Source organism: Catharus ustulatus, chromosome 12, assembly GCF_009819885.2.
Source record: "Catharus ustulatus isolate bCatUst1 chromosome 12, bCatUst1.pri.v2, whole genome shotgun sequence".
Taxonomy (NCBI): domain Eukaryota; kingdom Metazoa; phylum Chordata; class Aves; order Passeriformes; family Turdidae; genus Catharus; species Catharus ustulatus.
The window spans coordinates 6881485-6907344 of NC_046232.1; the positions used below are offsets into that span (position 1 = coordinate 6881485).

General features: G+C 42.1%; 1 protein-coding gene across 1 annotated transcript in view; it reads right to left on the minus strand.

Moving 5' to 3' along the window:
- Nucleotides 1–24716, minus strand: part of CHRNA7 (cholinergic receptor nicotinic alpha 7 subunit) — a 36729-nt gene extending 12013 nt beyond the window's left edge. Inside the window, exons 1-4 of the mRNA XM_033070595.2 lie at nt 24557–24716; nt 23419–23558; nt 4715–4759; nt 1034–1143 (exon numbers count right to left, since the gene is read on the minus strand). Coding sequence (XP_032926486.1) covers nt 1034–1143; nt 4715–4759; nt 23419–23558; nt 24557–24611 — 350 coding nt within the window. The 5' untranslated portion in view covers nt 24612–24716. The remainder of the gene's footprint in view (nt 1–1033; nt 1144–4714; nt 4760–23418; nt 23559–24556) is intronic.
- Between the last annotated feature and the right edge of the window lie 1144 nt (nt 24717–25860).

Consider the following 25860-nt stretch of genomic DNA (forward strand, 5'->3'; position numbering starts at 1 on the left):
TCCCTAGGTCTTGTTGCAACACAAAGCAGTTCCTGAAGTGGGAAGGAGGATCAGGTTGATAAGCACAGCAGGGTGTGTTCTTATGAGACATATGGCAGAGAAACAAAGGAAAGGACAAAATCAGGAAGATGAAAGGTTCATGTCATCTGCACAGACAGCAGAACAATGTACCCTGGCTACCCCACAGAGCTAGAGCTCCACTCACAGAGCAGGTGCAAGCTCTTTCCAGTACCTGGGCAACAGCACACAAACCCACAACAACTGCAGCAAAAGGCAACTCGTACACTTGAACAGGCAGCTCTCAGTGTTTCATATTCTGAACCAAATAAATTCCACAATGGGAACTACCATATAACAGTACAGCCAAAGAATCTCTCAATGTCAGCCAAAGGTTCTGCAGTGGAAATTTGTCTGTCCCTGAAACAGGCCCAACTCAGAACAATTTCACAAGGACAGCAGCAAATATCCCAGCTATTTTTGCAGCAAGAGGAAAGAGTAACATCAAAAGTGGACATAGAAAAATGCAAAGATCCTTCCTAGCAATTACCTCTACTGTCTGTAGTGAAACACAAACTAAACCCTGACAAGCAGGCAAACATCAGATTTGAATTCACCAGTAATCATTTAGACATTTCTCTGAAAAACTTTCAGAGAAAATTATCACTATCCATACCATTAAACACCATCTCATAAAGACTACTCGATTGGAACAGTAGTAAGGACAATATTGTAATTCACAAAGTATCAGCAAATATGTCCTTCTGTTCTGTGAACAGGAGACTGGTAATTTTCGGGTATTCCAAACACTTAGAAAGTTTTGGAAAATTATTTTAAAATCTAGGCATTTTGATAAGATGATTTGTCATTTACCTTTCCTTATCTTTGTGTTTGGACAGGGTGCTAGAAAACTTCATGTAGACTCTGTTTTCCAGGAAAGGTTGGAGCAGTTGAGCTTTCAAGGGATATTTTACAAGTCTATAATTCTATGATCTTCCCTCCAGCCCCACACACACAGAAAGAAAACTCTGTCTACCTGTTATAGAGAAGAATATCAGGCTTCCAGATCAGTCCATCAGGAAAACGAACATTCTTCACCCCCGGGTATTCTGACACATTCCACTGCAGATAATGATCTGTCCAGTACTAAGCCATACACACAAAAAGTAAGTTAGGTCATCTCATCCACTGCCTTTCTGTAGTTCTCTAGGGACTGGATGGGCTGAAACAATAGGTGTTCTCTTGTTTAGCTTCAGGGACTGAAATGTTTGGAAAGAGTGAATTAGGCCACCTAGAGCACAACAGAACTCAAACCCCTCGTTTTCAATTCCCACTTCAGTGCACATAACAGCCTAGAAGAAATCCGGGGCTCTTGTGTTTTGTTGTTCACACTGTCTCAGGTGCCAGTTTGGGATTGAGCTGCTTTTATTATTCATACAGTAACTTCCATTCTCTTCATAGACAACTTTGTTTTCTGTGGTAGGAAATGTCCAGGTTGTAGCACCTTGCTAAAAGCCATGGGGTAGAACAGCCAGCATTTACTGCTGGCAGAAGATGACTGATGGCACAAGGTTAATGCTGCAGAACATCTGGGCAGCTCCTGGGGCAAAGTCTGAGGCAGCTGCTCTGTAGCACTGCTTGGTCCCACAATTTCCTCCCTGGCTGGCACCTTCTGTGCTGGAGGTGGCTGTCCTGGGGCTGTCTGTGCTCCTCTCAGCCCAGGCTGGCTACTGGCACAGGCAGGCTGGCACAGTTACACCAGCAGGGCTTTGATCTCAGCTCAGCACTGCTAAATCCACACTCTGCCATCGAAACATATGGTGGTGCAAGCCATAAACAAGAGCAGAGCCCCAGACTGCAGCCAGCTGAGCACTGTGGCAGCCCCAGCAAGCTGCTGACCTCCTGTGCTCCAGGGAAACAGCAGCATGAGCTCCTGTACCTCCCTGAAATTGAGGTTGTACATCACTCCTTACTATGCAAACGACTTGTCATGATACTATGGCACCAAGTCTGTTGTTCACCAAGGGTATAAGGAATAAAGTTCAATTAATTCTACAAAGTTTACAGAATTTTCTCTTCTGTCTATGCTTTATTATAATGCACTTCTCTGTATCTCTGTTATGTTGTTTACATTAACCTCACTTGGCTGTAGGCATCACCTAACTTACAGTGAGGACTTGTCCAGGTTTACCAAGCTGTTGCAATGCCAAATGTTATTTTCTTAAATGTAAACCTCTAAACAGATGAGTAAATTTACAACACTTACCCCTTCAGCCTAGTGGTCTTTGTCAAAATGTTTGATAGACATTAAGGTCAGGAAAAATTGCCTGTATAATTGTGGGTATTGTGAAGGTAAATGTTATTGGTCATTCTCATGGAGTGTTCATCATACTGGTCTATGTTGCAATACCACCTTGCAATACTGTCACAGGTCAAGTTTTGATCTGATACACCAAGTCCTCAGTTAACCTCATGCTGCAGGTATTTAAATGCATTCTTGTACCTTTACAACATAAGTGACCATTTTGATGCATTCAACACAGCTAATAGCATTAATCATGCAGCTTTTGTGAAGTGTTTACTTATTCTTGGCCTGTGCTTCTATATTTATCTCATTCATTTTTTACAATGTGTTTGTAGCAAAATCAGACAAAAGATGTGAGTTGTGCACAATTTTTCCTTTAGTTTTACAGATAATAGTTTTTAACAGAAATCTTCAATTATTTGGCTCTGTTCATAATTTCTGTTTTCACAGTTCTCTACTGAAGATGTGTTGCTCACAGCCATCCATGCACAGTTTTTGTAAGACGAGCAACTACTTCCTATATTTTTTCAGAAATTTTACATGCATTTTCCCACTAAACTGCTTTAAATGAGCTTCCTGGTTGACAAATGTCACTGTGATTTTTTTACCCCTTCATCTTTGTGCAATGCAGAAGTCCTGATTTGCAGGATACATCTGTTTTCCCCAGCAATGTAAGCAGATGAGCTGTGTGGGTTTAAGGCACAGAAGCCGTGGCTCTCGTGGTTCGGTGACTCGTTCTCAGGAGCTGCCAGAGCAGGGCACTCACAGCCACCATGGCAGGGCCAGGACTGGCAGGCTGTGTTCACTGCCAGCTGAATGCATCCTGCATATCAACACATCCGATCATTTCTTATCCCAACTTGTGTTAGGAGTTACCATGGCCACTACACTGTGATGCTGAGTGACGTACACACAGTCCAAGGGCACAAGAAAACTTAATATTCAAGCCTGTGTTAGAGATAACATTAAGCAGATTTTACAGTTGCTTGGTTAGCCCTGTGCACAAAGTGCTCACCCATCCAGCAGGGCAGGATCTGCTTCATTTTGCTTTAACTTTAGAGCCACCAGTTAAAGGAGCTGAAGCACACTTAATTTGGATTACAATAGCAAAGAGATCGGGGTGCTTTGGTTACTACCAATCTGTGTGATTAAGCAAGGCTCCTGCTATAACTCAGATTAAGTTGTAGATTCTTAGATTAAGTTTGAGATTTTTGATGCTGAACGGTATTACCATGGAGTGACCAGTGGTCAGATGAAATAGTCTGTGTGTATAAATACTAGATATATATTCCCCTTTCTCTCAAGTTACTTTTTGTATTTAAGTATTTTGGGGATAATTACACAAAGTATATTTAAGATACATTGCTGATTACACATATATATCAAGGATTGCAGTGGAGAGGGATTTCAGGGGAAAAACCTGTAACAAATAAAACTTATAACAAAAAACTTGTAACAAGGTTGCATTATGACTCAGAATTAACAAGGTGCTTCTCAGCATGCTGGCTCCTGTGGAGTCCTAATGCATCCACAAACATTTCCACCAAAGGTTTGTCTTTAGCTCTGCAAAGACGGGGACGTGGAGTTTTCTCCAGCTATAGCAGCATGAATGAGAATTTGCCATTAGCTGAATTCCCATCAGTATTACAGAAACTTAATGTTTGGGTTAAGTAAAGGAAGTTACAGAAAATTTCCATTATTCCAGACAATCACACAGCTTTTAGAGAAACTTTGCACCTTTTGGTTTCTTTTACCAGCTCATTCAGTTTAAAGGCATCATTTTTTTTTTTTATTGCAACATTTTAGATAGAGCACCTCACTTGCACTGGGGTAGGCCTTGGGAAAGAAGACTGTTCTGGTGGCCAGCAAAAATAGCAAGGCTATTCATATATTCACAAAGAAAATCTGACATAGAAGAAGCACTCAAATCATGCTTTTTTTACAGGCCTGTTGTACAGCAAGATTAAAACTGTCAAAATAATATGTTTTTGACTTTTAGCTACAAAGACCATAGTTGCTATGATATCTTGCCAGTAAAAGAGACAACAATTCATACTCAAGAGCCTGTAATTTATTTTCCTTCTCTTTTATCTCACAGCATCCTTATCCAACAACCTTTCAGAGAAAACAACTTCAAAATACTCTCACAAAGTTCTTGAATTATCTATTATCTGTTCCATTTATTAAAAAGTGAGTAAAAATTGACTCCTGCCCAGCAATGCTGGCCATGAGTTAATGAGGACAAAATTCTCTGCTGTGGTATCTAGTGGCAGCAAAGAAAATCTGACATGGAATTGGGAGTCAATTTATATTTCCTCACAGACCTGAAAGCTTTCTAAAATTCAAACCCTTCACCAGATCAAACTCTAAGACTGAAGAGGAAAAACAAACATACTTTGTTTCAAAACTTACCATTTGTAGCCAAATATTTGTTGTTAGCACTTGATTCTTTTCATCCTGGAGGGAAGGAGGAGAGGAAAAAGGAAAAAAGAAAAAAAAACAAACCACAACTTAGTACCATACAGATAAAATAACACCATTAAATGCATTTGACTATTATAAAATGGCCAGTTGTGCTAAAGTACCTTTCAAAACAATGGGAATCATTGCCACTCACTGGAACAGAAGTTTTCACAGGTACTTTTTAATTTCAATTTCATATTACCACAATCAGCCAAACTGTTTCCTGGGGTTATCCTTCCACCAGATCCTTCCCTGGGGCACCTTCTTTAATAAAGAATCTCTAAAGGCAAGGCAGATTACAGCAGGGGCTGCCTGTATCACCCTTCTTAGGAGCAGCCCTCTCACTAATTAACCTTATCCACCAGACATTCACAGGCTGCAGAAAAAGTAATGAGCAAAGTGTGGCTAAGCTCAGATGAGGTTTGTTGAGGCCATTCTGAGGAGCTTCTTAACAGGCAGGTAGCACCACCTGTGTCAGTGGAACTACGTAAAAAATGTTGTATCAGTTTTACCAGAAAACTGTTGTCAGAGCAGAATATTATTATTCTTTGAAAGTCTTTCCCTGGACTCCTGTGACTGTTTGATGTAAGTTCAGGTGACACAGCAGGCATCTTAATGCTGAAGTTGTAGACTTTAATTCTTTACTGTCAGACACAGGAAAATATCAGTGACCTTTTCCTGTGGAGGTACTGTATCAGCATCCACCTGGGTTGTGTGAAGCTAATGGAATATACTATGTATGCCAGAGTTGGTCATATGTCTAAAACTCATGTTTAGACATCTGAACTTAAATCTGTCACTCTTGAACTTAAACATCATTCCTAAATGCCAAAAAAATGGCCAAAAATGTTTAATTACATTTCATACAATAAAAAACCTCTTTTTTAATAACACACTTTACTAAAGGTCAATATTTTCCCTCTTCTGCTTTTGTTTTGTGAACTACTAACCAGAAAGAACTCCTGAGAGACCTTTCATTGCAGCCATTTTAGATCAGCACAACAGTAGGAAGTTACAGCATGTAAAATCAAATACCCTGCAAGGCACAGTGGCATTTTTAAAGCAAGAGAAACCTTTTGAGGAGCAGCATCAGTAAATGTATGACAGTGTTACTAGGCTGTATAATCACAATTAAATGTACAACATGCACATAGAAAGATTTTAAATAAAGATGGCAATGTGCATTAATAAAGTCTACCCTCATTCGCACTCCTACCATGCTTTAAAAGAAAAAGTAAAATCAAAAATATAAATAAGACAGACCACAGGTAGTCATTCAGCACTTTTCCTCTCTATTTTCTGCATCATCACCTCCATGAACCTTTTTCAAAACTATCTCAAGTGAACAACTCATTTAAATGGCATCCTGGGGAAACAGGTCTCCAACCATTTGGTTTCAGAAATCCATTATTAAGCTCCACTGAATCTGCATGGTGAAGGCATTGCTGAAGATGTCAGCTAGGCAAAGCAGCAATTAATTTGCACTAGTAGCTATTATTCTCTAGCCAAGTAAACATTAATTTGGAACCTCTCTCAACAACCTGCTTATAGTGTTAGAACACTACAAAACTAGTTTGTATGGATCTTTAATTCATGAATGAAGAAACAATCTTTGAGAGATCATTCATATCACCATGAACTAAAGTCTATTGAGAAGGGTTGCCAGTTCAGGGTGTGTAAAACCTACATGATTCTATTCATCAAAGGCAATTTTACATGAGATGGAAATACTGCCAATGATAACCTATCCTGCAAAGTTGAGTAACATTTTCTCAAAGCTCTGTGTGCTGTCCCAGGTGAATATGACAAGTTCCAGGATATAAAGCAATAGCCTGGCTCAGCACATGAACAAAGCTGAGAGCACCGCTGCTGGGTAGTTTCTCTGCACAGCCATAACTGGCTACTCAGAGGTGCAGAGCAATTCAGAATCCATTATGTGGTGGGAAGCCTGTTTCAGGACTATTAGCTGAATGACATGTATTCCTGCATGGTTAAATCCTGAGTTAAACTCTCATTTTACTCCCAGTGTGATCTCTTTCTACACATGAATGGCCATAGCTTTAAATTAGTGATGTTCCAAAAAGTCTTTTCAGCAGCCAGGAGGAGATTGTACTGAAGCTGGAGTGTAGCTGGTGCTGGAGCTCTGTGCCACAGGGATCTGCTGGGAGGGCCTGAGCCCACATCACAGGCATGGGAACTATTTCAGGAGCAGCAGGAAGGAGCTCAGCCATCAGTGCACATCACAGACCCAGGACAGAGAACTGCCACTGAGCACTCCAAGCAGCAGAGCTGGGGGGGACAGCAGACTTTAATCCAGCTGTGCTGCTGGCAGCATGATTCAGCTGCCTGCCACTGCAGGCACATGGCAGAGCCATCTCAGGTTGGCATGCAGGACACCCTGCAAGCACATTCTGGAAGCCAAGAGTTATTCTGAAGTGTGGTCTTTCAGTCAAACCTAGCTCAAAGAGCCTGTTCTGAGAGCACTGACTCAAATGGCACTTGTACTGTTTAGACAAGCCCTGAGTGAGGATGGTCCATGCTGTTTTCATGGTATTCTTTCTGTTATTTGAAGTATTTAGAGCTTGAAAGAGGGCTACATATGAACTAAGTAATTTCCACTTGAATCACTATATTTAAGGTTCCATCAGTGGTTGAATCATAAATCCTACCATTGCTCCTCAGCTATAAAAACTTTACTGCCTTCTGAGGCTTGGTTTATAGCAGTGTTTTGAGGTTTTAGTCATTGTTGGATTGACTCATCTATCACTAGAGGAAAGGTTCTGATTTTAGAGGGTTTGTCACTCTCTGTGGCCCCAAGTGAAACTTGTAAAAGGTGGCACAGGAGATATCCTGCAGGGCTTCTCCCTGCTTAGGAGAGTTTTTTGGACACTGTTTTAAATGCTTCACAGCAAACTACATTAACACTCTTTCCAACAATTGTGCAGTACCTTCCTGTAAAATGATGGGTAGGCTTGAAATGCTTCATTGAACTTCACCAGTTTTTATCACTTCATTTTGGAAACACTTACAGAACACTTTATGTGTTTTGAACACAAAAACAAAGAAGCTCCTAATACAAAACCTTTCTGCTATAAAGAAGGAAAGAAAAATGGCTTCACAGTATAATCTGAGATATTGGAGAATCTTCAAAACAGTAAATGAGACCAGACACTGTATCATGTTGTTTGTATTGGTGTTTTTTCATCCAGAGCAGCTGCTTTAAGTTCCCTGCTGTTCAGACAGTACTGGCCAAGTAGCCCTGCTGATGGAGAGTCAGGTTTCCTTGGCACAGTGGGAGGGGGATGGAGGCTGCTTTGGTCATCTCTGTCCATAACTGCAATCAAGATATGAGAGGACAGATGGCAAATTGCTACTGGACTGCTTGTCATGTTATTTTCTGGCAGCGCAGTTAATGAAGGGAAAGTAGCTGACATCAGGAGACTTGAATGGCCGTTCATTCATTTTTTAAGGTAGAGGTAATAATTTCTGCAAGTCTTTGAAGGAAATTGCACTGTCTCCATTCTTCCTGTTCCCACTGCTGATTTTGTCTGTTTTCTCAATTTATACACAATCCATGGGACTGACCAGCTTTGGAAACACAGTTACCAGAGTCTCAAATCATCCTTCCCTTACCCTGTGCTCATCAGGATATGTAAGAGATAGAAACTTGACAATGCTTTGTGAAAGGTGTTAGCCTGGACATTACAAACTCTGTAATGACATCTGTAGACTTTCAAATGGATTTCAGCACATGTAGCATCCATACTAAAAAAGCTACGTGGCAACTGCAAGGGGAAAAAAACTAAAATAAAACTGCATGCCTCGTGAGTGGCATGCAGTGATGTGCAGCACCTAGCAAGAAACACATACTTCCCAGGGACTAGCATAAGGTGACTAAAATCTGTGAGCTGTAATATGTGCACTTCAAATTTAGATTCTTTATTTTAACGTGGTTGAATCTCACCTAAATTACAGGAGAAGTTATGGCTCTTTTAACTGGGCTTCAATTGAAATTGGCTCTTTGAACCTTAATAAAGACTTTGTAAGAACATTTTAAGACATCACTTTTTACACCATAATACTATGTTCCTGGCTGGCACCCTGTAGCAAACTGAAGATAATAACTCTAGTCTGAAGTTACCAATACCCTGACAGCCAGTGAGAAACATGTAAGACTTTATTGCTTTTCACTTTTGTGTGCTTGAAAGCCATCAATGCCATGAAACCAGCAGGTTAGTCAGTTCATTAGCTCTTATTGTCTCAGCACTTGCTCATTAAACATTCTCAACATCATCTGATCCACAAAGTCAAGTTACCTGTGCCTAATGACATTTCCCCCCATCATTTAAAATCCTGTTATGTCACACAGCTTGGGGTTTTCTTCCCATCCCTTTTTAGGGTCATGCACTGAGCTCACTAAACCATATCAGCTGAAAAAGCCTGAATTCTGGCAGGATTGGTACTGAGAGGATGGGCTGGAGGGTGAGTTAAGCACTCATAAACTGCTGTGTCTACTTCAGGCAGACATAATGGCAGGATGAATCCAAGATCCTCAAAAGTCAAGGAGAGTAGTGAAAGGGCTGCATTTCCCATCCCTGCCCATGGTGCTGGTGCAGCTCCTGGTCCTCACCCTGCAGGAGAGGCCAGAGCAGTGTCTGCTCCAGCTTCAGCCACCTGCAGCCCTGAGAGCACCACACTGACCTGGCAGTCTTCCCTCACTGTAAGTCAACGTGGGCTCTATTGCAAATACCCTCTCCATGAGCCAAGGTTAAAGCTAAACTTTTCTATTAAAGGTGGCTCAGGGCTTCTGAGCCATGCAGGCAAAATTGAATTTTGCTATCTCAGTGGTGAGGATAAAAGTCAGTTACTTAAAAAAAGCCATCGTGGTGCTTCTGCAGGGACACTGAAATGGAGATTGCAGCTGCTGGTCAAAGGACCAGCCCCAATCACCTGTAGGTGTGGGCTGGAGCTGCAGCCAGTCTTGATCTTGAAGAATATAGTAGAGGGGATTAAGAATTTTGAGTTTGCATAGGAATAAAAACCCAAACAAAGAGCAGCCAATGTGAAAACGGTTGTTCAAGCCACATAAAGATGAAGAAACAGTCAGTGTACATCATTTGTGACATAAAAGATTGGAATTCCTGATGCCTCTTTCCCACCTGACTTCCTTTTCACCGTGAAAGGGATAGGCCAGTGCAATGACCCTTCACTTCTCCAGTTGTCAGCTATAGACCTTTCTATACAGGAAAATGGTTTTTACTCAGCTTACAGCACATATTTCCAATTGTGCAGAAAATGCTGTGTAAACAGTTATTACCACTGCATAAATAATATTAATAATATTCCACAATCCAGCATGTGAGATTCAACATCAGGAACAGATGACAAAATGTTTCTGATTTCTTAAAAATCAGTGCAAAAGACAGAAAAATATTCAATAAAATGTCAGAAGTGAAAAATTTAAATTTTCACTGTTGCACCACGTTTTTGAGACTATTTCAAACTTTAACACACGTTTTTATTTGGTGTTTTGACTTTGGGCATACTAGTGACACTTTTGTATAAACGCAGAACTCTGGTGTTTATGGCTTAATCTTGTGGTACAGCCTCCTGCTGGGAAAGGGAGGCTCCTTCAAAACGACAGCAACTGCTGCAAAGTGTTGTTCAGGCAGAATTGGGCAGCAGAGTCAGGATGCAGTGCCAGTTCTGCATCACCTGGCCTTGGGGTGTAAATGTAAAATGAGGGACACTCCCTTTACATCAGCTGCACCGATTCTGTCGGTGCAAAGAGCCCCCTGGAAGCTGGTCTTTGTTATTCTGTACTCAGCCCCTAACTGGGGATGTTACTGAAAGCTGAGGATGTTTAGGACATCACCTTTTTTCCCACATTCCATTGCAAAGCAAATTTAGCCAGAGGCACCTTCACAGCTGGGATGAGACCTGCCTACCTCTTGCCACCCTCTAACTCAGGCTCTGGCTCTTTTAGGGATAATTGCAGCTGTGCTCAGGATTTAGTTAAGTATCTCCTGTAGCATTAAGGTGAGCTTTGTAGTAAAATCTCCAAAACCCAGCCTGAAAATATCTTCATTATTGGTGTGCTTCTTGATCTTTGATTTAATTTTTTCCAGCTTTTTTAATCAAAGAATTAAACCATAAAGGCCAACCAAAATGTGAGTAGTTAATTAAAATGAAATTTGAAAACTTCTCTTCCACTGAGCTCTTAGGTATATTAGATTTGTGATGGATGGCATACAAATGACTCTTCATGCAGTCTGCATGCTGAAGGTCTTTGAAGTAAAGAATGGCTCAGGAGAATTGCTCCTAACTGGGAAAAGTGGAGTTTTGTTGATGGAGATAACACAGACTGGCACAGATTGCTGCTATTTTCCGTTTTGATTTTTTAGGAAAGCTGACTTTGGACTGTAAATGAGGAACAAGGCAATAAATGGCTATTCTGGGGCTGAGATAGTTAATTGTTATATATGGGAAACAGGTAGAGTTTCCCTCTCTGAATACCTCCTCCTCCCAGTAATTTGTGATAGAGTGAATAAAGGTTATTGAAGTCCCCTAATCTTTAGCATTTTCCTGGTTTGGGCTGGTTTCACTTATTCAATTGTTCTTATTTCAACCCATGTGTTTTACCTTTTCTTCCTGGTTCTCCACCCCACCAGGGGATGGGCCTGAGTGAGCCAGTGCAGTTTCTGGCTGGGGGAATGCCAGGCATGCTCCCCACTCAGCCTGCTGCCCTATGCTCCATGCCCTGGGGGCAGAGTGGCACTACCAGATGCAGTGACAGCTCCTCTGTTTCCTGCCTGAATCCTGGGAGTGGGGAAAAGAACCAAAGCTAGAATGTACAGGAGGAAAAGAGAATGCAGTGGAAGAGTGTGAAAGAAGTGAAAGCAGAGTGTTAGGGCAAATATCTTGTATGTGTAGGCTCAATTTTATAAAAAAATTTAAAATATTTGTAAGAGAGGACCATTGTTAATCTAGTGACATTTTCCTGCATGGGACAGGTGGGATTAAGATCTGATTCTGCACTTTCAATCTATTTATTTTCTGTTTTGTTTGGAACTGTGTCCTACATTCAGTAATTCATCTGCCTGCCCATATTTACTACAACTATTTATTCTATAAATCAAGGAGTGGGCCCCACTTACTAGAAGTAATGCTGGATAAACAAAACATTCCAGCTCAAGTTATCTCTCCTTAGCAGAGTGCTCTGTTGGTGCAGTTACTTCAATTTTGTGCAGCTTCTCACCTTCAAAATATGCCCTATCTTCATAAATGTTTCCTTAATTAGTGTGTAATGTTTAAAGTTCAATTTATGGAAGCTTTATTTCAAAGCAATGCCTACTTACATAATTTTCCTTAGAAATGCACTCATCCAGGCTGGCCTATGTATATACATGTAATGCCATTTTTAGAATTACTTTATAGAATGTGCTGCCTAGTGTTTATTGAGCATTTTCCTGTCTTGATAGTTTGTCAACATGTCCCATCTGGAACATGTGAAACTGTTCAGACTATTTATTCTCTTGTGGGGTTTTCTGTTAATTAAATTATTATAAATGGGCATGTATGAGTAGAAAATCTACAAAAGGATTTTTTAAAAATTACTTTTTAAATCTTCCCTCTAATCTAAAAGCACATTATTTTCAGCAAATTAAATATAAGGGAAATTGTGTCTCTCTAGCAAGAGAAGGGCCAGGCTGAGCAGAGCAGTGTGAGCTCAGTGTGAATGGGAAGCAGCCCCTGGTGCTGGGACAGGGGGGCAGAGGCTCTGCTTGAGCCACAGCAAGCTCCAGGCTCCATGGAATGGGAACTTGCAGGAAGTCACTCAGCCACCTCCTGGGGAAAAGCTTCCAGCAGCTGGGAGGGAGGGAATGGGAGAGAAGGAAAGGCAAGAGTGGTGGACAGGTGCCCTAGTTTATAGTTCTGGTCTGTGTTTAACTCTTGAGCCAGCACATATTTAATACAAGGTTTACTGTGAGCTTACATATAGTTACAATTCAGACTTTAGTAACTGTAGAGTTTGACCTATGTGGAAATCTGAAAAAATGGGGATTTTCAGATGTGTTCTGCATGGGTACTGAAGCCTGGAGCTCCTCTGGCCCATGCACTGTTCAGCTGTACAGAGTGAAACAAAACAGTGAGGAAGTAAACCTGAATACAAAAGACAAGTATGCTTCTGCTTGGAGCCAAAGTTCTGAGAAAATTGAAAGCTTTTTAAGTTAAAATGCTAAAATACTACTAGAGCACTCTTTGCTGCTGGGATGCTCATTTTTGGCTTTTTTAATATCTCAGGTTTTTTCTTAAAAATTACAAAAATACAATTTGAATTTTAATCTGGGTTAAGGTAGAGTTTGGAGTATGAGATAAGGAGTCTGATTACTTTGCTTAACCTAATCCAGGTGAACTCTGAGGGGGGTTGTATGTTTTGCTTTTTTTTTTTTTAACTTGCGCTGTTTGTGTCTGAAAAGATCAGCATTTTCTCCACACCAACTCATCTTACACACTCTTGCAAAAAGCATTTGTTTTCTCCCCAGTTTCTTTATATTGCTTTAAAAGAGAGGCAGCTTGCTCAGACCACACACAGACCTCCCCAGACAGATGTAAATCCACCACAGCAAAAAGCTGCTGCAGGAAGAGCATAAAAGACTGACCTTAACTCTGAGCAGGGCATCTGTGAGAGGAGCCTCCTTAGGATGTAAATGTGCTCTGTTAGGTCTGAGAGTTGTGCTGCCATTGGCTGCACCAGGCTTTGTCCTGGCACTGGGCTGGAGAAGTGGCTTTCACTGAGTTCCAGGAAAAAGAAGCCGAGATTATAAATATGTGTGAGAGCCTCATGATGTACCATTTTTGTTACCATGGGGATGTAATTGTAACAGCAGCCTCTCTTTTTTTTTTTTTCCTTTCCCAGTACATCATTGTTAACAAGAGATTGTATTTAGATATGAACACGTTCATTTTTGCAAAGACAAGCAGGGAAAAGGCATATGAAATGAGCAGACTATAGCATAACCAATCACACACATCAGCACATCTTGCATGAAAAAAATGCATTTTGAAAAGCAAGTTGCATTTTTCAAGTTACCTTTTGAATTTCCATGATTAATTGTAGGTTTCACCCAGTTCAATTTTTGAATATAGCTTAGAGCTTAAAGTGCAGTTAAATTTCTTGCAAACATGCAAATAACTGTCTTTTGTTGCTTTATTTACAAATAATTCTTGGTTCCAGTGTATTTTGTAGCAGACTCCTGTTGAGAGGACTGAACCCTGTGTTCAGTGTTAAATACTGGCTCTAGGTGCTGATTACCATTGCCAGTCTGGCATGGATGGGCATCCCAGCTCTGAACACATGCTGGAATCCGGGAATTAGCAACAGTACCACAAGATAAGATCAAACAATAGAGCCCCCATAGCCCCACTCATTACACAGTGTTAAAACCAGAGGGAATCAAAGCCTTTGAACTTGATTTATCTTCCTGGAGGTTAGCTGCAAAACACTGATATTGAAAGGTCAGGTTGTTACGCTTGAATGTACCAGCAGACTGATGTGGAAGGAAAGTCTGTGTGTTATTTCTTCAAAGAGGGAATAGAAAGTTATGGGAGAACAAGGAGCTGAACTCCAAGCTCTCTTCCTCTCCCTGTGTGTGATCAGAGCACACAGCTCCAGCACCAACCTGCTGCTGGCATTCATCTATCCTATTTTTGTGAGTAACAGCAACAAAAATTTCCACATTGGACCAGAGCATATTTTCCACAATCCAGCATCAGCTGAAATCTTTGAGAAACACCAGAGCCACAGAGACAGAGGCACCTTATACAGCCACAAGGAATAGCTCTGTGCACTACAAATGGACATAGGTAAAGCCATCTTCAGAGGGTCAGATTGATGCCTAGAAAGGCTGCCCTGGAACAGAGCTAAATGGAAAAAAATAGGTATTTATTAAATGGCCTAAAAAGGATACACCTTGGGCAGTGCAAGAACCTGCAGGGCTGCACTCAGGATGAATCCAAGATGGATCCCAGTCACAAGTTTTGTAAGTTTTAAGTCACATTTTTTTATAAGTCACACTTTTGTAAGTTTTGGCTCATCTACATATTTGGGTTAATTGTCCAATTACAGCTTCAGGTTATAAGTCTCAACCCCCTGGCTTGCCCCCTTCCCTTCAATATTGTTTCTGCTTTTTGGGTACTGGTTGTCCTTGATTCTCTAGCTAGGAAGGAGTTGTTTTGTCTGACTACCCTGTGAAGAGAACTTACTAACACCTAGTATGAAGTTTCAGAGTTACCAAGCAGCAGAGAATCTGTAAAAGCTAAGGCATCAAGATAGCAAAATGCTATTACTCATCCCAGACAGTCACTCTATACTACATCCTACCTCCATCTTCCCAAGTATAGGAAAATTGAGCAAAGAGGAGTTGCTCCAAAATTCCTGTGACCCTGTGATACTGTCCCATCCTGTCCCATTATCTTGGACATCTTGGGCTCTCTGTTCAATCTAGGATACAGCACAGACACGACCATGGAAAAAAAAACTTCCTGGGCAAGGGCAGAGTACAAAATGCATTGCTTATCCTGCTGAATGTCTCTGCAACTCTTGACACAGAAGGATTGCTATGACACTTCAATAACTCAAGAAGATGAGTCATATTACAGAGGTTCCAGTCACTGCTTACCCTGCGTCCTCTGACGGACACACTTGAGAGTCCTCTTTTTAAAGGCTCTTCCTTTCCTGCTTTCCATGAAAATCCATACTGCCCCCACTTCTCTGATATGCCTGTAGAGAATCTCTTACAAAGGCACTGAGAAACTGTGAGCTTAGCTGAGAGGAATACTTTGATGGAAATCAACCATACCTCTGTTTCTTCACAAATGCAACAAGCATCATGACTGAAATGTCAGAACACCTACACGGTCCTTCAGGCTGCTTTTCCCATAGCACAAAAGAGCAAATTCTCCTCTGTGAAAAGATTATTTCTGTCTGAGGGGACAGAGATGGAGTGAGCACTCCAAAATCCATAAAAATGCTCATCTAAATTTCTTGAGCTCTGTCAGTGCTCATTACTTTTTCTGTCCTCATTCTTGCATTTAGAAGTTTTGGAGATGGTGGGTAAGAGCCTCATTCCTGACTTCCTGCCTTCCTCTCAAACCCTAACCCAGCACACCTGCATAGTTACTGAGAGCAATTAAAGGGATGCAAAGCACAGAAATGTGCAAACACTTCTGACTGAACACAGAAAACAAGCCAATAAAAGTTCAAAGTAGCAGTGCTGTAAACGTGTGTGGATCCCCCAAATCTGCACACATGGTTATTGATCATCTTCCCTTCAGGGGAGTTTTTTTATGAGGAGCACACAAGGAATGAGGAAACAGGATTATAAACCATGCAAATGTGGCTTCACATCAGTACCAGAAGATTTGGGAGAGATGAACTGGATGAATATCATATTCTTATCTTGCTGCCAGTGAGCAGCAGCATGGCTCCGCGCCATGCTCTTACTGCTTCACAGTTAGCTGTTGTTGAAGCCAGGTTACCAGCCTTTTCTTTTCACAAATCAAATTCTAGTTGCAGTAACAGGCATGAAAATGCAAGCACAAGTGAAGGTTAAATCTGAATAGACATTTACTTCAGGCTGCTTCTGGTTATTCTTGGACAATAAATCTTTTAATTTTTAATAAATTACAAATAAATTGGTGAACACAGTAAATTATTTAAGTAATTAAAATTCGAAGTGAATTTTAAAAGATTTCTTTTTCTATATAAGTGCTTGTACAAATAGGCTCCCTGCTGCCTACCCATTGTAACTTACTTTTTCTTTCTTGCTTGCTTGTGTTCCCTTTCTTTCCTTCCCTTTCTCCCTTTCTTCATTTCTTTCTTTCTTCCCTTTATTTCTTTTCCATTTTTGTAACTCACAGATATATTTAGATTGGGAACAGTTGGATTGTTTAGTACTCTATTCAGGCTACTGAATAGGGTGAAGAGTTCAGGAGAAACTGAAGAATTCACATCTGTATCATCTAAATTTGAAGTAATTAACATTTGAAGTAATTAACATTTGAATATATTTATGTTAATATGCTGTTCAGAGATACAGAATTGTTTGCTTCCAATCCATTGACAATACTTTGTTCAACTGCTGTCAGCAATATTAGATTTGTAAAAGACTGGAAACTTTTGACAGTGTGTGCTTTGCTGAGAGAAAAGCAGGGACTGTATCTGCAGGGCTCTGAGAATGCAGCCCTGAGCAGAGACAGAGACCAGGAACAGAAATACCACCTTGCTTTAGCTGCACTTCCTGCCTTCCCTTGCCATATCCCCAAAATTGCCACAGCACATTCCTGCCAGCTTGCAGACCCACACAGATCACACTACAGGAGAGGGGCTGAGGCCGTGATGGTTACTTGGGAGCTGCTTTTTCCCACATAATTCACCCAGCCCACAGCATCCTCCCACAGCACTTCCAGAAGCCTTCCCAGAAAAGAAATGGGTTCAGCAGGGGCAGCCACCTGCATCTGAACTCCCTTCTCGTGCGTGTTGGCGCTGCAGTCAGAGGCAAACCCAGGAGGAACCAAGGTGGTTCCATGTTTCTGTGCACAGCAGAAGAGGCTTTCCCAAGGAGCAGCAGGTTTCTGGAGCATGTAATTGTTCTGTGTGAGCAGAGACCAGACCACACACACAGGGCTGCTCCTGGCTGGGACTGAGCCTGCAGCTCTCCCAGGAACGTGGCAACAGGGAAACCATCCACCCGACACAGGGCTGCAAATGCTCAGCTTGCCTGGACTTCAGGTCACACCCTTGGCCACTGCAGGTCAGAGGTGTTCCACTGGCCAAGGACAAGAACTTTGATGAAGAAAAATACAGGTCTTTAATCCTTCCATACAAATTACCAGAGACCATCACAAGCTGACCCATATTGGTCAAAACAAAACGTGTGAACTTGTGTATCAAACAGTGACATCCTGGATTGGCTATTGGCTAGAACACGACAGTCTTTTTTAAAAAGAGGAACAACTCTGACTATTACAAAGAGTGTGTTCATTTCAGTCCCAAGCTTCTGTGAATTAAAAGCTTTGCATAAGACCAAGTATTATCCAGATCTGACTCCCAGGAACTACATCATGCACTGTAATTTTGTTTCATTAGCTGATTACTGAGGACTACTAAAAATTACTAGATAATGTGACTTTGCAGGTTCTGCTGTTCTAGTAAAATGTGAAGGTTTTATGTGGTGGTCCCTGTGCTCTACAGCAGTGTCACAGAGAAATCTGTTTCCCAGCACCTTAGCCATGCTTTTCACAGGGAGGTTACAAGCCCTTTTCATCGCAACCAACAAAGAAGTAGATGTTCAGTCACTTTTTAAGCTAACAGGGCATCCTTACTAATGCAGTTAGAAAACAAAATACAAGGTACAGAGATTTTATGATTAAAATTGATTATTTGTATCACAACAAACAAGAAAAATGTCTGAGAAACTGCTTCCTTTTACTCATATTAGAAAGAAAACCCACACAAACAGAAAAACCTCAGCTGATTTGTATTACAAAGAAGTTCCAAACATCTCTCCTATGGAACCAAAAAGCCGAACAGAAGTTCTGATTTTCACATACAATGAACATCTCTAATGTCCTCAAGTGAACTATTATCAGGAGGGGTTTTTTATAGCCTTTAGTCAGTCCTTTTTTCCTTCCTGCAAACTGCCTTTAATTAGTGTACATTCATTGCTTCCCATTCCATCCTACACATCATCCTGTGTTTAAAATATCTTTCCAGATCTAACACTGTTTGAGGAGACTAGGTAAAATGCTGACAGAAGAGTTAAAAAATCCAGAAGATATTTAGAAGCCCAGGAAAGATGGACAAATATCACAGAAATAAGGTTGCAGTTTCTCTTAGTATATCAATATCTCAGCACAGTAGGGTAGGGAGACTGTTGTCTGCTCATTAAAGTAGATCAATTATCAGAATATTTTAGACTCTTGTCTGATCTCTTCCTCAGATTTCATGGAAAAATAGAGTACTCTGTTTTCTGTTATAATCTGTAAGTCATGGTACTAAACTAGCTAAAAATATCAGAAGGCACATCCCAGCACCTTTCCAGTTTTCTAAACTCTCAGGAATAAATTATGGTGGAATGGAAATGGCTGCAAGATGAAAGTGCAAATGGTTTCTCCCTTTAGCATGGTGGGAAAAAAGTTCAAGCAAGAAACTGAGAAGAAAATAAAGCTTGGAGAGATATTTTCTAATGTACACATATGAATGCTAAAATTAAAATAATAATGGAGATTTGATGAGCTTTTGCCACAGCCATTGTTTGCAAAGAGGCTGCTGAGGTCTGATAAACAGCTTAGGAGCTTCATTAGCACCATTTTTCAATGAGCCTCTTAATTTGGTTGTTTTATTTGTTTTTCCAGATTTAAATTTCTTTTTTTTTTTCTTTTTTCCCCCTCTTTTGGTGGGCAAGATGTTTGTTTTAAAGTCTGTTTCTTTCCAGAAGCTGTTCTGCTTCTTTGAAAGACTGCATGATTTTCTTTTCAAAATTTCAAGATATTTGACATTACTATCTTGCCCAGTGGGTCCAGGGTATTGGGTTGCAAATACTGAATTGAAGATCCTTACACAGAGCCTTTGCAAACCCTTGTATGTAAATCACTGTAGTCATCTGGATCACTTCACTGTGTAAAACGAAACAAGGACAAGAGCCCCTGAATATATAAAACTGAGTCATACAAGTAACCAAGGGCAATGTAAGATAAGCAAATTTGACTAAGTTCAGGTAAATGTAAAAAAGTTTGCATGCCTTCATTTATCCTTTGGTCTGCACAAGTGAGTCGAACAGCCTAAAGGAACAGGATTTCCCTTGAGATTCCACTGCTGCTCACTACATACAAACAACTATTCAGCGCTTTTCTTTCCCCTAACCAGAAATTTTTAAAAAATGGAACAAGAGAAACTGGAAAATAAGCAAAAACTGTTGTGTAGTAAATGATTTAATTGGCCAGCAAGTGTCCTCAGGAAACATGAAAGATTCCTGACTAAATAGTGTTATGCAACATAAGTAAGAATTTGAATATGCATATAGATAAGTAGCTTAATTCAACTTTCTTAAATAAATTATTACATGTTGATTCTAAAAAATTAACTAGTTTATGATCAGAGTAGACCAAAATGGTCACACTCATACTCACCAAAATGTCACCATGAGTCTTGTTGAAGAAGTCACAAGCTAAGATGGTATTGACCCAGCATTATCCCAAGTCTTGCAACTTGAATTAGAGCTAGAGCTCACTCGAATTTTTTTAAATATATGACATGTTAAGTGAAGAACCATAACAGGTAGTTTTGTGAGCAGTTTAAGCTAATCTAAAACCAAAGTACAGGTCATGTAGAGAACTGACCCTCGAAAAAGGATGAGGTAACTCTCACTCAGAGAGGCACTGGTGCAAGCAAAGCTGTGGGAGCATCAGCCCAGAACTCAGAGACATTCCTTCCAGACACTCCCAAAGTGCTGCCCAAGTTCCACATAGAAAGCTGGTAAAAATTCTAGATTCCAGCCAGAGAGCTGAAAAACTTATATATTGAGAGTGAACCACTGGCAGCTACTCAAAGAACGAGTTCTGCTTTGTGGGCTTACCAAGTTTTCATTCTCTAGCTTTCTGCTGTGTTATTCAGAAATATATACACCTTGCTGCAAATGGTCAAGAAATCTGGAATGCCTCACCAAAAGTATCTTTTATTATTATTATTATTTTCCTGAAGAAAAGGCATCTCATTTTTCTAAAACTGTTTTTTACTACTGTTCCCAAGCTGAAAAATAGAAGTTCTGCTTAGATGTTGGAAAAAGTCCACCATGATGGTAGTTGAATGCTGAGTGCCCAGGAAGGTTGCGGAAACTCTTGCTGTCTAAGTGGTCAGCACTTGACTGGACACAGTCCTGAGTAACATGATCTATTTAAAACATCTTTGCAGTAGGGGAGTGGACAAGATGATCTCTAGAGGGCCTGTCCAAACTAAAATAAGATTGTGATTTTTCTACCCATTTAGATAATAGTTTGAACTATCACTCTATACCTCAGTGTATTCCAGTTCTTCAGGCTTGTGTCTCAAAGCAGTCATTTGCAGTATAAATGTGTGACCACTTAATTTCAAAGGTTTCATCTTCTGGCTTTAGGGGATGAAATACCCTCTGTTACATTTCTCTTAATTGTATTAACTTACAGTTGATACAGATATGTCTGTTGTACAAATGCCAGGCTAGGCACAAACTTCACACCCTCATGCTCACTGCATTTGTTTCTCTATGCCATTCCCTATTCTGTATGAGATGCAGCAGAGTAGGAACAGCTCTGCTGCTGTGTATATTCCTGGTGTTCCCTCCAAACCTACAGGCAGCGGCTGAATGTTCTCCTCTGATACTACTATTGGGATGGATTTTTAAGAGAAAACAACACTGTTAGAAGGTATTTACCTCCATACAGTGTTTAAAAATGTGGTGGCTGTAATCTTTTCCAGTGTGGATTCAACAATCTGTTTCTCAAAAGGTATATGCTGGAAATTTTCCTAAGCCTAAGCTAGGTTAAGATTCCATGTCTGAAATACCAGACAAGCAGAAGCCAAAGTCCAGTTTTATGTGCAGATTGAGGGGCTTCCATGAGAAGTAGAGAAAAATAAATAGCTTCTCTACATCCCATTCTTTATTTTAACTGCCATTGTACTGAAGCTAAGACCATCCATTAGCCCCTCTTCCTTTCCTTCCATTAAGGTATGCCTTAGTCTTTGTCTCTTAACTCTTTCAAACTTCTTACTTTTCATTTTGCATCCCATCCTCTTCCATTTAAATTCCACCTCTCTTCCAAATTCTTTTGTTGTATCTCAGGCCTACCATGTCCTCCCACTTCCTCTCTAAATGCTCCCTTAGTTTCCTAGCTGTCCTCTTCAGTCATGCATCCCCAAACTGCAATTTTCTTATGCTGCCACTGCTTTTCCTCCCCATTTAGAAACATTATGTATAATTTACTATGCCAGCTTTCATTCTCATTAGACAATTAATTAATTATCTTTTTTTAGTGAACTCCACTAAGCTGGGGCAATTGGCACTTACAGATCCCTCATTGTGTACTGCTAACACTAGCATGTATATTAATGTGCAATACCATATGCAAAAACATATCTGCAGCCACGGGTAGAAAATTTCTAGGTTTAACAGGACAGGTTAAAACTAGAAATACAAGGTAGGAAACATCCATTGTATTTAGAAAAGATTTCATACACTGTCTGCCTTTTCCTGTCAGCAAAGTCAGAGTGGAATGGAAGAGACTTCACCTAAGGAAGAGCAGCAACCAGGACCCAGCCTGGCTCAATCTGTTCTGACAGGGATGTGATGGATTGGCTCTGGAGAGGTCTAACTCCCAATTAGACTCAGTGGCTATCAGCTGAGAAGCCATTAAAGTGAATATATAAACCACAAGAAAGTATGATGGTGACATGTTTTGTTTCTAGCTTGTTAAACCAGTAATTGTTATTGCAAGTAGCTGTCATTCCCACCAGCATTTGCTTCTGTTGACAATGAAGAAAACTCATTTGTTTTATAGCATGATGCTTAATTTACTTCATGGTTAGTTTCTTTCTTCGGCTGTCAATCCCAGATCTCGAAGGAAGAAATGCTGAGAGTTTTATGGCAAGCAGAATGAGCTGTAACTAAACAGCCAGTGCAAAAACTAAGGTTTCTGACTGACTATGAAGGGTGCTTCCTGAAAGACACACAGGATCAAAAGCTCTCTTTTTGAATCATACTAGCCAAGACTGCCAGTCATTGACTACACCCAGATTGGCTAGTGATCTGTGGATATTTTCATTTTGTATGGGTTTTAATTAAATTTGACAACTTCAGAAGAAATTAACTCCATGTCTTGAACTTCATCTGATGGGAAGATAATGGAATTTTGAGGTTAAGTACATCTTAAAGACTTTAACTTCCTCATTAGTTGTCACAGCTAGTTGAATTCAGTAAAAACAAATACTGTAAACCCACTTATATATGCTGAGTTGCATCTCTGTGCCACTGTGACAGAGTGAAGCTTAAATTCGTCATATTTGAACCCATAAAGATCCTAAAGTGCATTGTAGGAGTACAGCACAGGAATACCTATTGATATACCAATCAGGTATGGTTGTAAACACAGTAGCTATTTAAGCATATAGAATGTAGCAATCTCATCTATATACCAAAGAAAATAACATAATTTGGATTTGGCCAGGATTTCCTCTCCCCTCCATCTTCCAAAATAGGCAGCTCTTAAGTGACCAGCAGAAATCAAGAACTTTGGTTTCGCAAATCCCTCCCAGACTATACTGCTTGTTGGTTCTAAGGACAGTTAGGAGTTTGAAAGGCAAAGTGTGCATTTTGAGGTCCCCTTGAAATATTTTCTACTGCTAAAAATGTTGGAAATTTCTGAAAAGAAACCTAGAAAAAGAGGTAAACTGTACTTCTAAGTTTAGTCCTTCAAAGACGCAGACAAAATTTGGCATTGTGTCTTGAATTAGTTATGCTTTCCAATTTCTTGTAATCTTCCTTTGCTATCTCAAATGTCCTTTATAGGAAGGAAAAATCCACCCTTTGAAGCAGTTTCCTAGGAGGTTCCAGACTTACCACATCCATGATCTGCATGAGGCTGAGGGTGAAATAGACTGTGAGTGGCTGGGAGTCATTTGCAACTGGTCGCTCCAACGGGTTGTAATTTTTCAGCAGCTCCTTGTAAAGCTTCCTTTGAAACTCTCCTTGCAGAGACTCTTTGGGCATAGGAATAAAAAGATAGATAATAAGGATTCTGTATCAGAAAAAGCTCAGGCATGCTTTTTCACTCCTATCAGATATTATGTCTCTATTATTACACCTGCTGCATCCCCAGAAAAAACGCTACTGTATTTCAAATAGTTCATTAGCTACTACAACAAAATCCTAATCACAGATGTTCATCCCAGCCCGTGAGGGGGATTACCTCTTTGATCATTTCTTGACTGGCCAGGAGTGATACATTCTAAATGCTAATGATTCTTTCCCAATGTATGCACCCTTCGGTCCAGCAGCAAGAAGAGATGAAGAGGAAACACAGTACCTGTGATTTGACACTTGTCCTGGCACAGCTATAACCAGAACAGCAGAACAGAGATATGGCAGAGGGCATCAGCAAGACAATGGGAGAAAAATGGCCACAGGTTAGACCGAGCACTGCTCTCGGGCTGCTTCAGACAGAGAACTCTTTGGGGCAAGTACACTCCACCTTGTTCTCTGTTCTCTGTTCATGCGGTTACAGACAAAGTGGGGTACGGGGCTCCTGGCAGGGAGGACAGGCACTGTATTGTTACACATGCTAATATTTGGGGATTTCTGTCCTTTTCACACTTCAAATTCAAGGAGGAATCTTATTCTGCTGTCTTTCTGTGCAGAGAAGGAGCAGGTCTACCTGAATGGAGCAGAGAAGACCAGGAACAGCGGCAGTTCTCCAGGGCAGGGGAATGTGCGACAGGGCAGGAACAGGTGCTGTGGATGTCAGCCCTCCCTGTCCCACTGCAGACGGACTTCCCTCTTCCCAATTTTCTAGTCCTCAGCTCCCCCCACAAAAACCCGCAACCTCTGCCCTGGGACAGCCACCATTTAAGTCCCTTGACAGAGTTCTCTCCCCCGTCCCCACCGTCCTTCTGGCGTGTCCCTTCCCGCAGGTCCCAGCCCCGCCGCCGTGCCGGGGGACCGGGGGTGCCGCGCCCGCCCGACCCAGCGCCCCACTCACCGCGTACGAGCCCCGCCGCCGCCAGCAGCCACAGCGCCAGCTCCGGGAGGCCCATCCCGGGAGAGCCGGCGCCGCGAGGGACGGGCACTCCGCCGCCGAGCCCCGCCAGCTCCGAGCTGCGGATCCGGGCCGCTGGGAGCCGCTGGGAACCGCTGGCAGCCGCCGGGAACTGCTGGGAACCGCCGGGAGCCGCCGGGAAACGCTGGGAGCCGCCGGGAAAAGCCGGGAAAAGCCGGGAGCCGCCGGAGCCCCGGCACCTCGGGCTGCTCGGCCCCTTCCTGCGGCCGCAGCGGAGCTCGCCCTACGGCGCCGCCGGCCCGGGCGGAGCGGAGCGGAGCGCAGGGATGCTGACGGCCCGCCTCCCCGCCCTGCCTCTCGACTGATGGATTTCCCTCCCTTCCCTGATCCTCGGGCGTCTCCGGGCCGGAGAGGAGGGAGCGGAGCCGCTCGCAGGCTGCTGCGGCAGCCGGAACGATCAAGTGCGGCTGGGCGAGGGGAGCTCGGCATTATAGAGCCGAGAGCGGGGGCTGCCCCCTCCCCTGCCCTGCCCGCCCGCAGCGCTGCCCTCCCCGAGCCCCCCCGGCTGCTCGGGGGCTGCCGAACCGGGCAGGGGAGCCGGCCCGGAGCGCTGCCTGCCCGCGCTGCCCCGAAAGCCCGAGGGCATCAGCCAGCCCCGAGCCCCCTCCGCTCCCCGGCCCTCCTCGGCACAGGTCATTCCCTTCACCCTCGGCAGGGCTGATGCTGTTACGGGAGGCGGAATTAGCCCAAAGGGCACAGAGCGCCCCGAACACGATAACCCTGCCGGGGCCGGGGAAGGCAGCCAGGGCACGGACCAGGGCAGGACCAGTCCTTGCTGGCCTCAGCCAGCAACTTGGCTTAGGTCACATCTAGGGGGGGAGAGCAATGGCCACAATGATGTTGCACAATGGATGTTAAATCCCCAGCAGAGATGCAGGGCTGGGGGCTCAGGTGCTGGGTATTTTGTCTAGATACGGGGAAAAAAGCCATGGCTGAGAGGCATTGTGTTCAGTGCTTGAAAAACACATGACAGTAAAATGATGGCTGAGCTCCTGCCTGGGACAGGTATCATGCACCACCGTTGGAAAGCAGGTCTAGAAAATTCAACACATTTTGTTGATTGTCTGGTTCCCATCTGCAACTCTAAGCGCAATTCTGAGACCATGGATGGGTTCTTTCTTTCCGTCCAAAACCCTGCCCTTCAAATCCAGTTACTACATTAAATGGATGTTCTAGGCAGCTGCACTTAAAAAAGAATGGTATTGAAGAATGTAGTCATTTGCAAG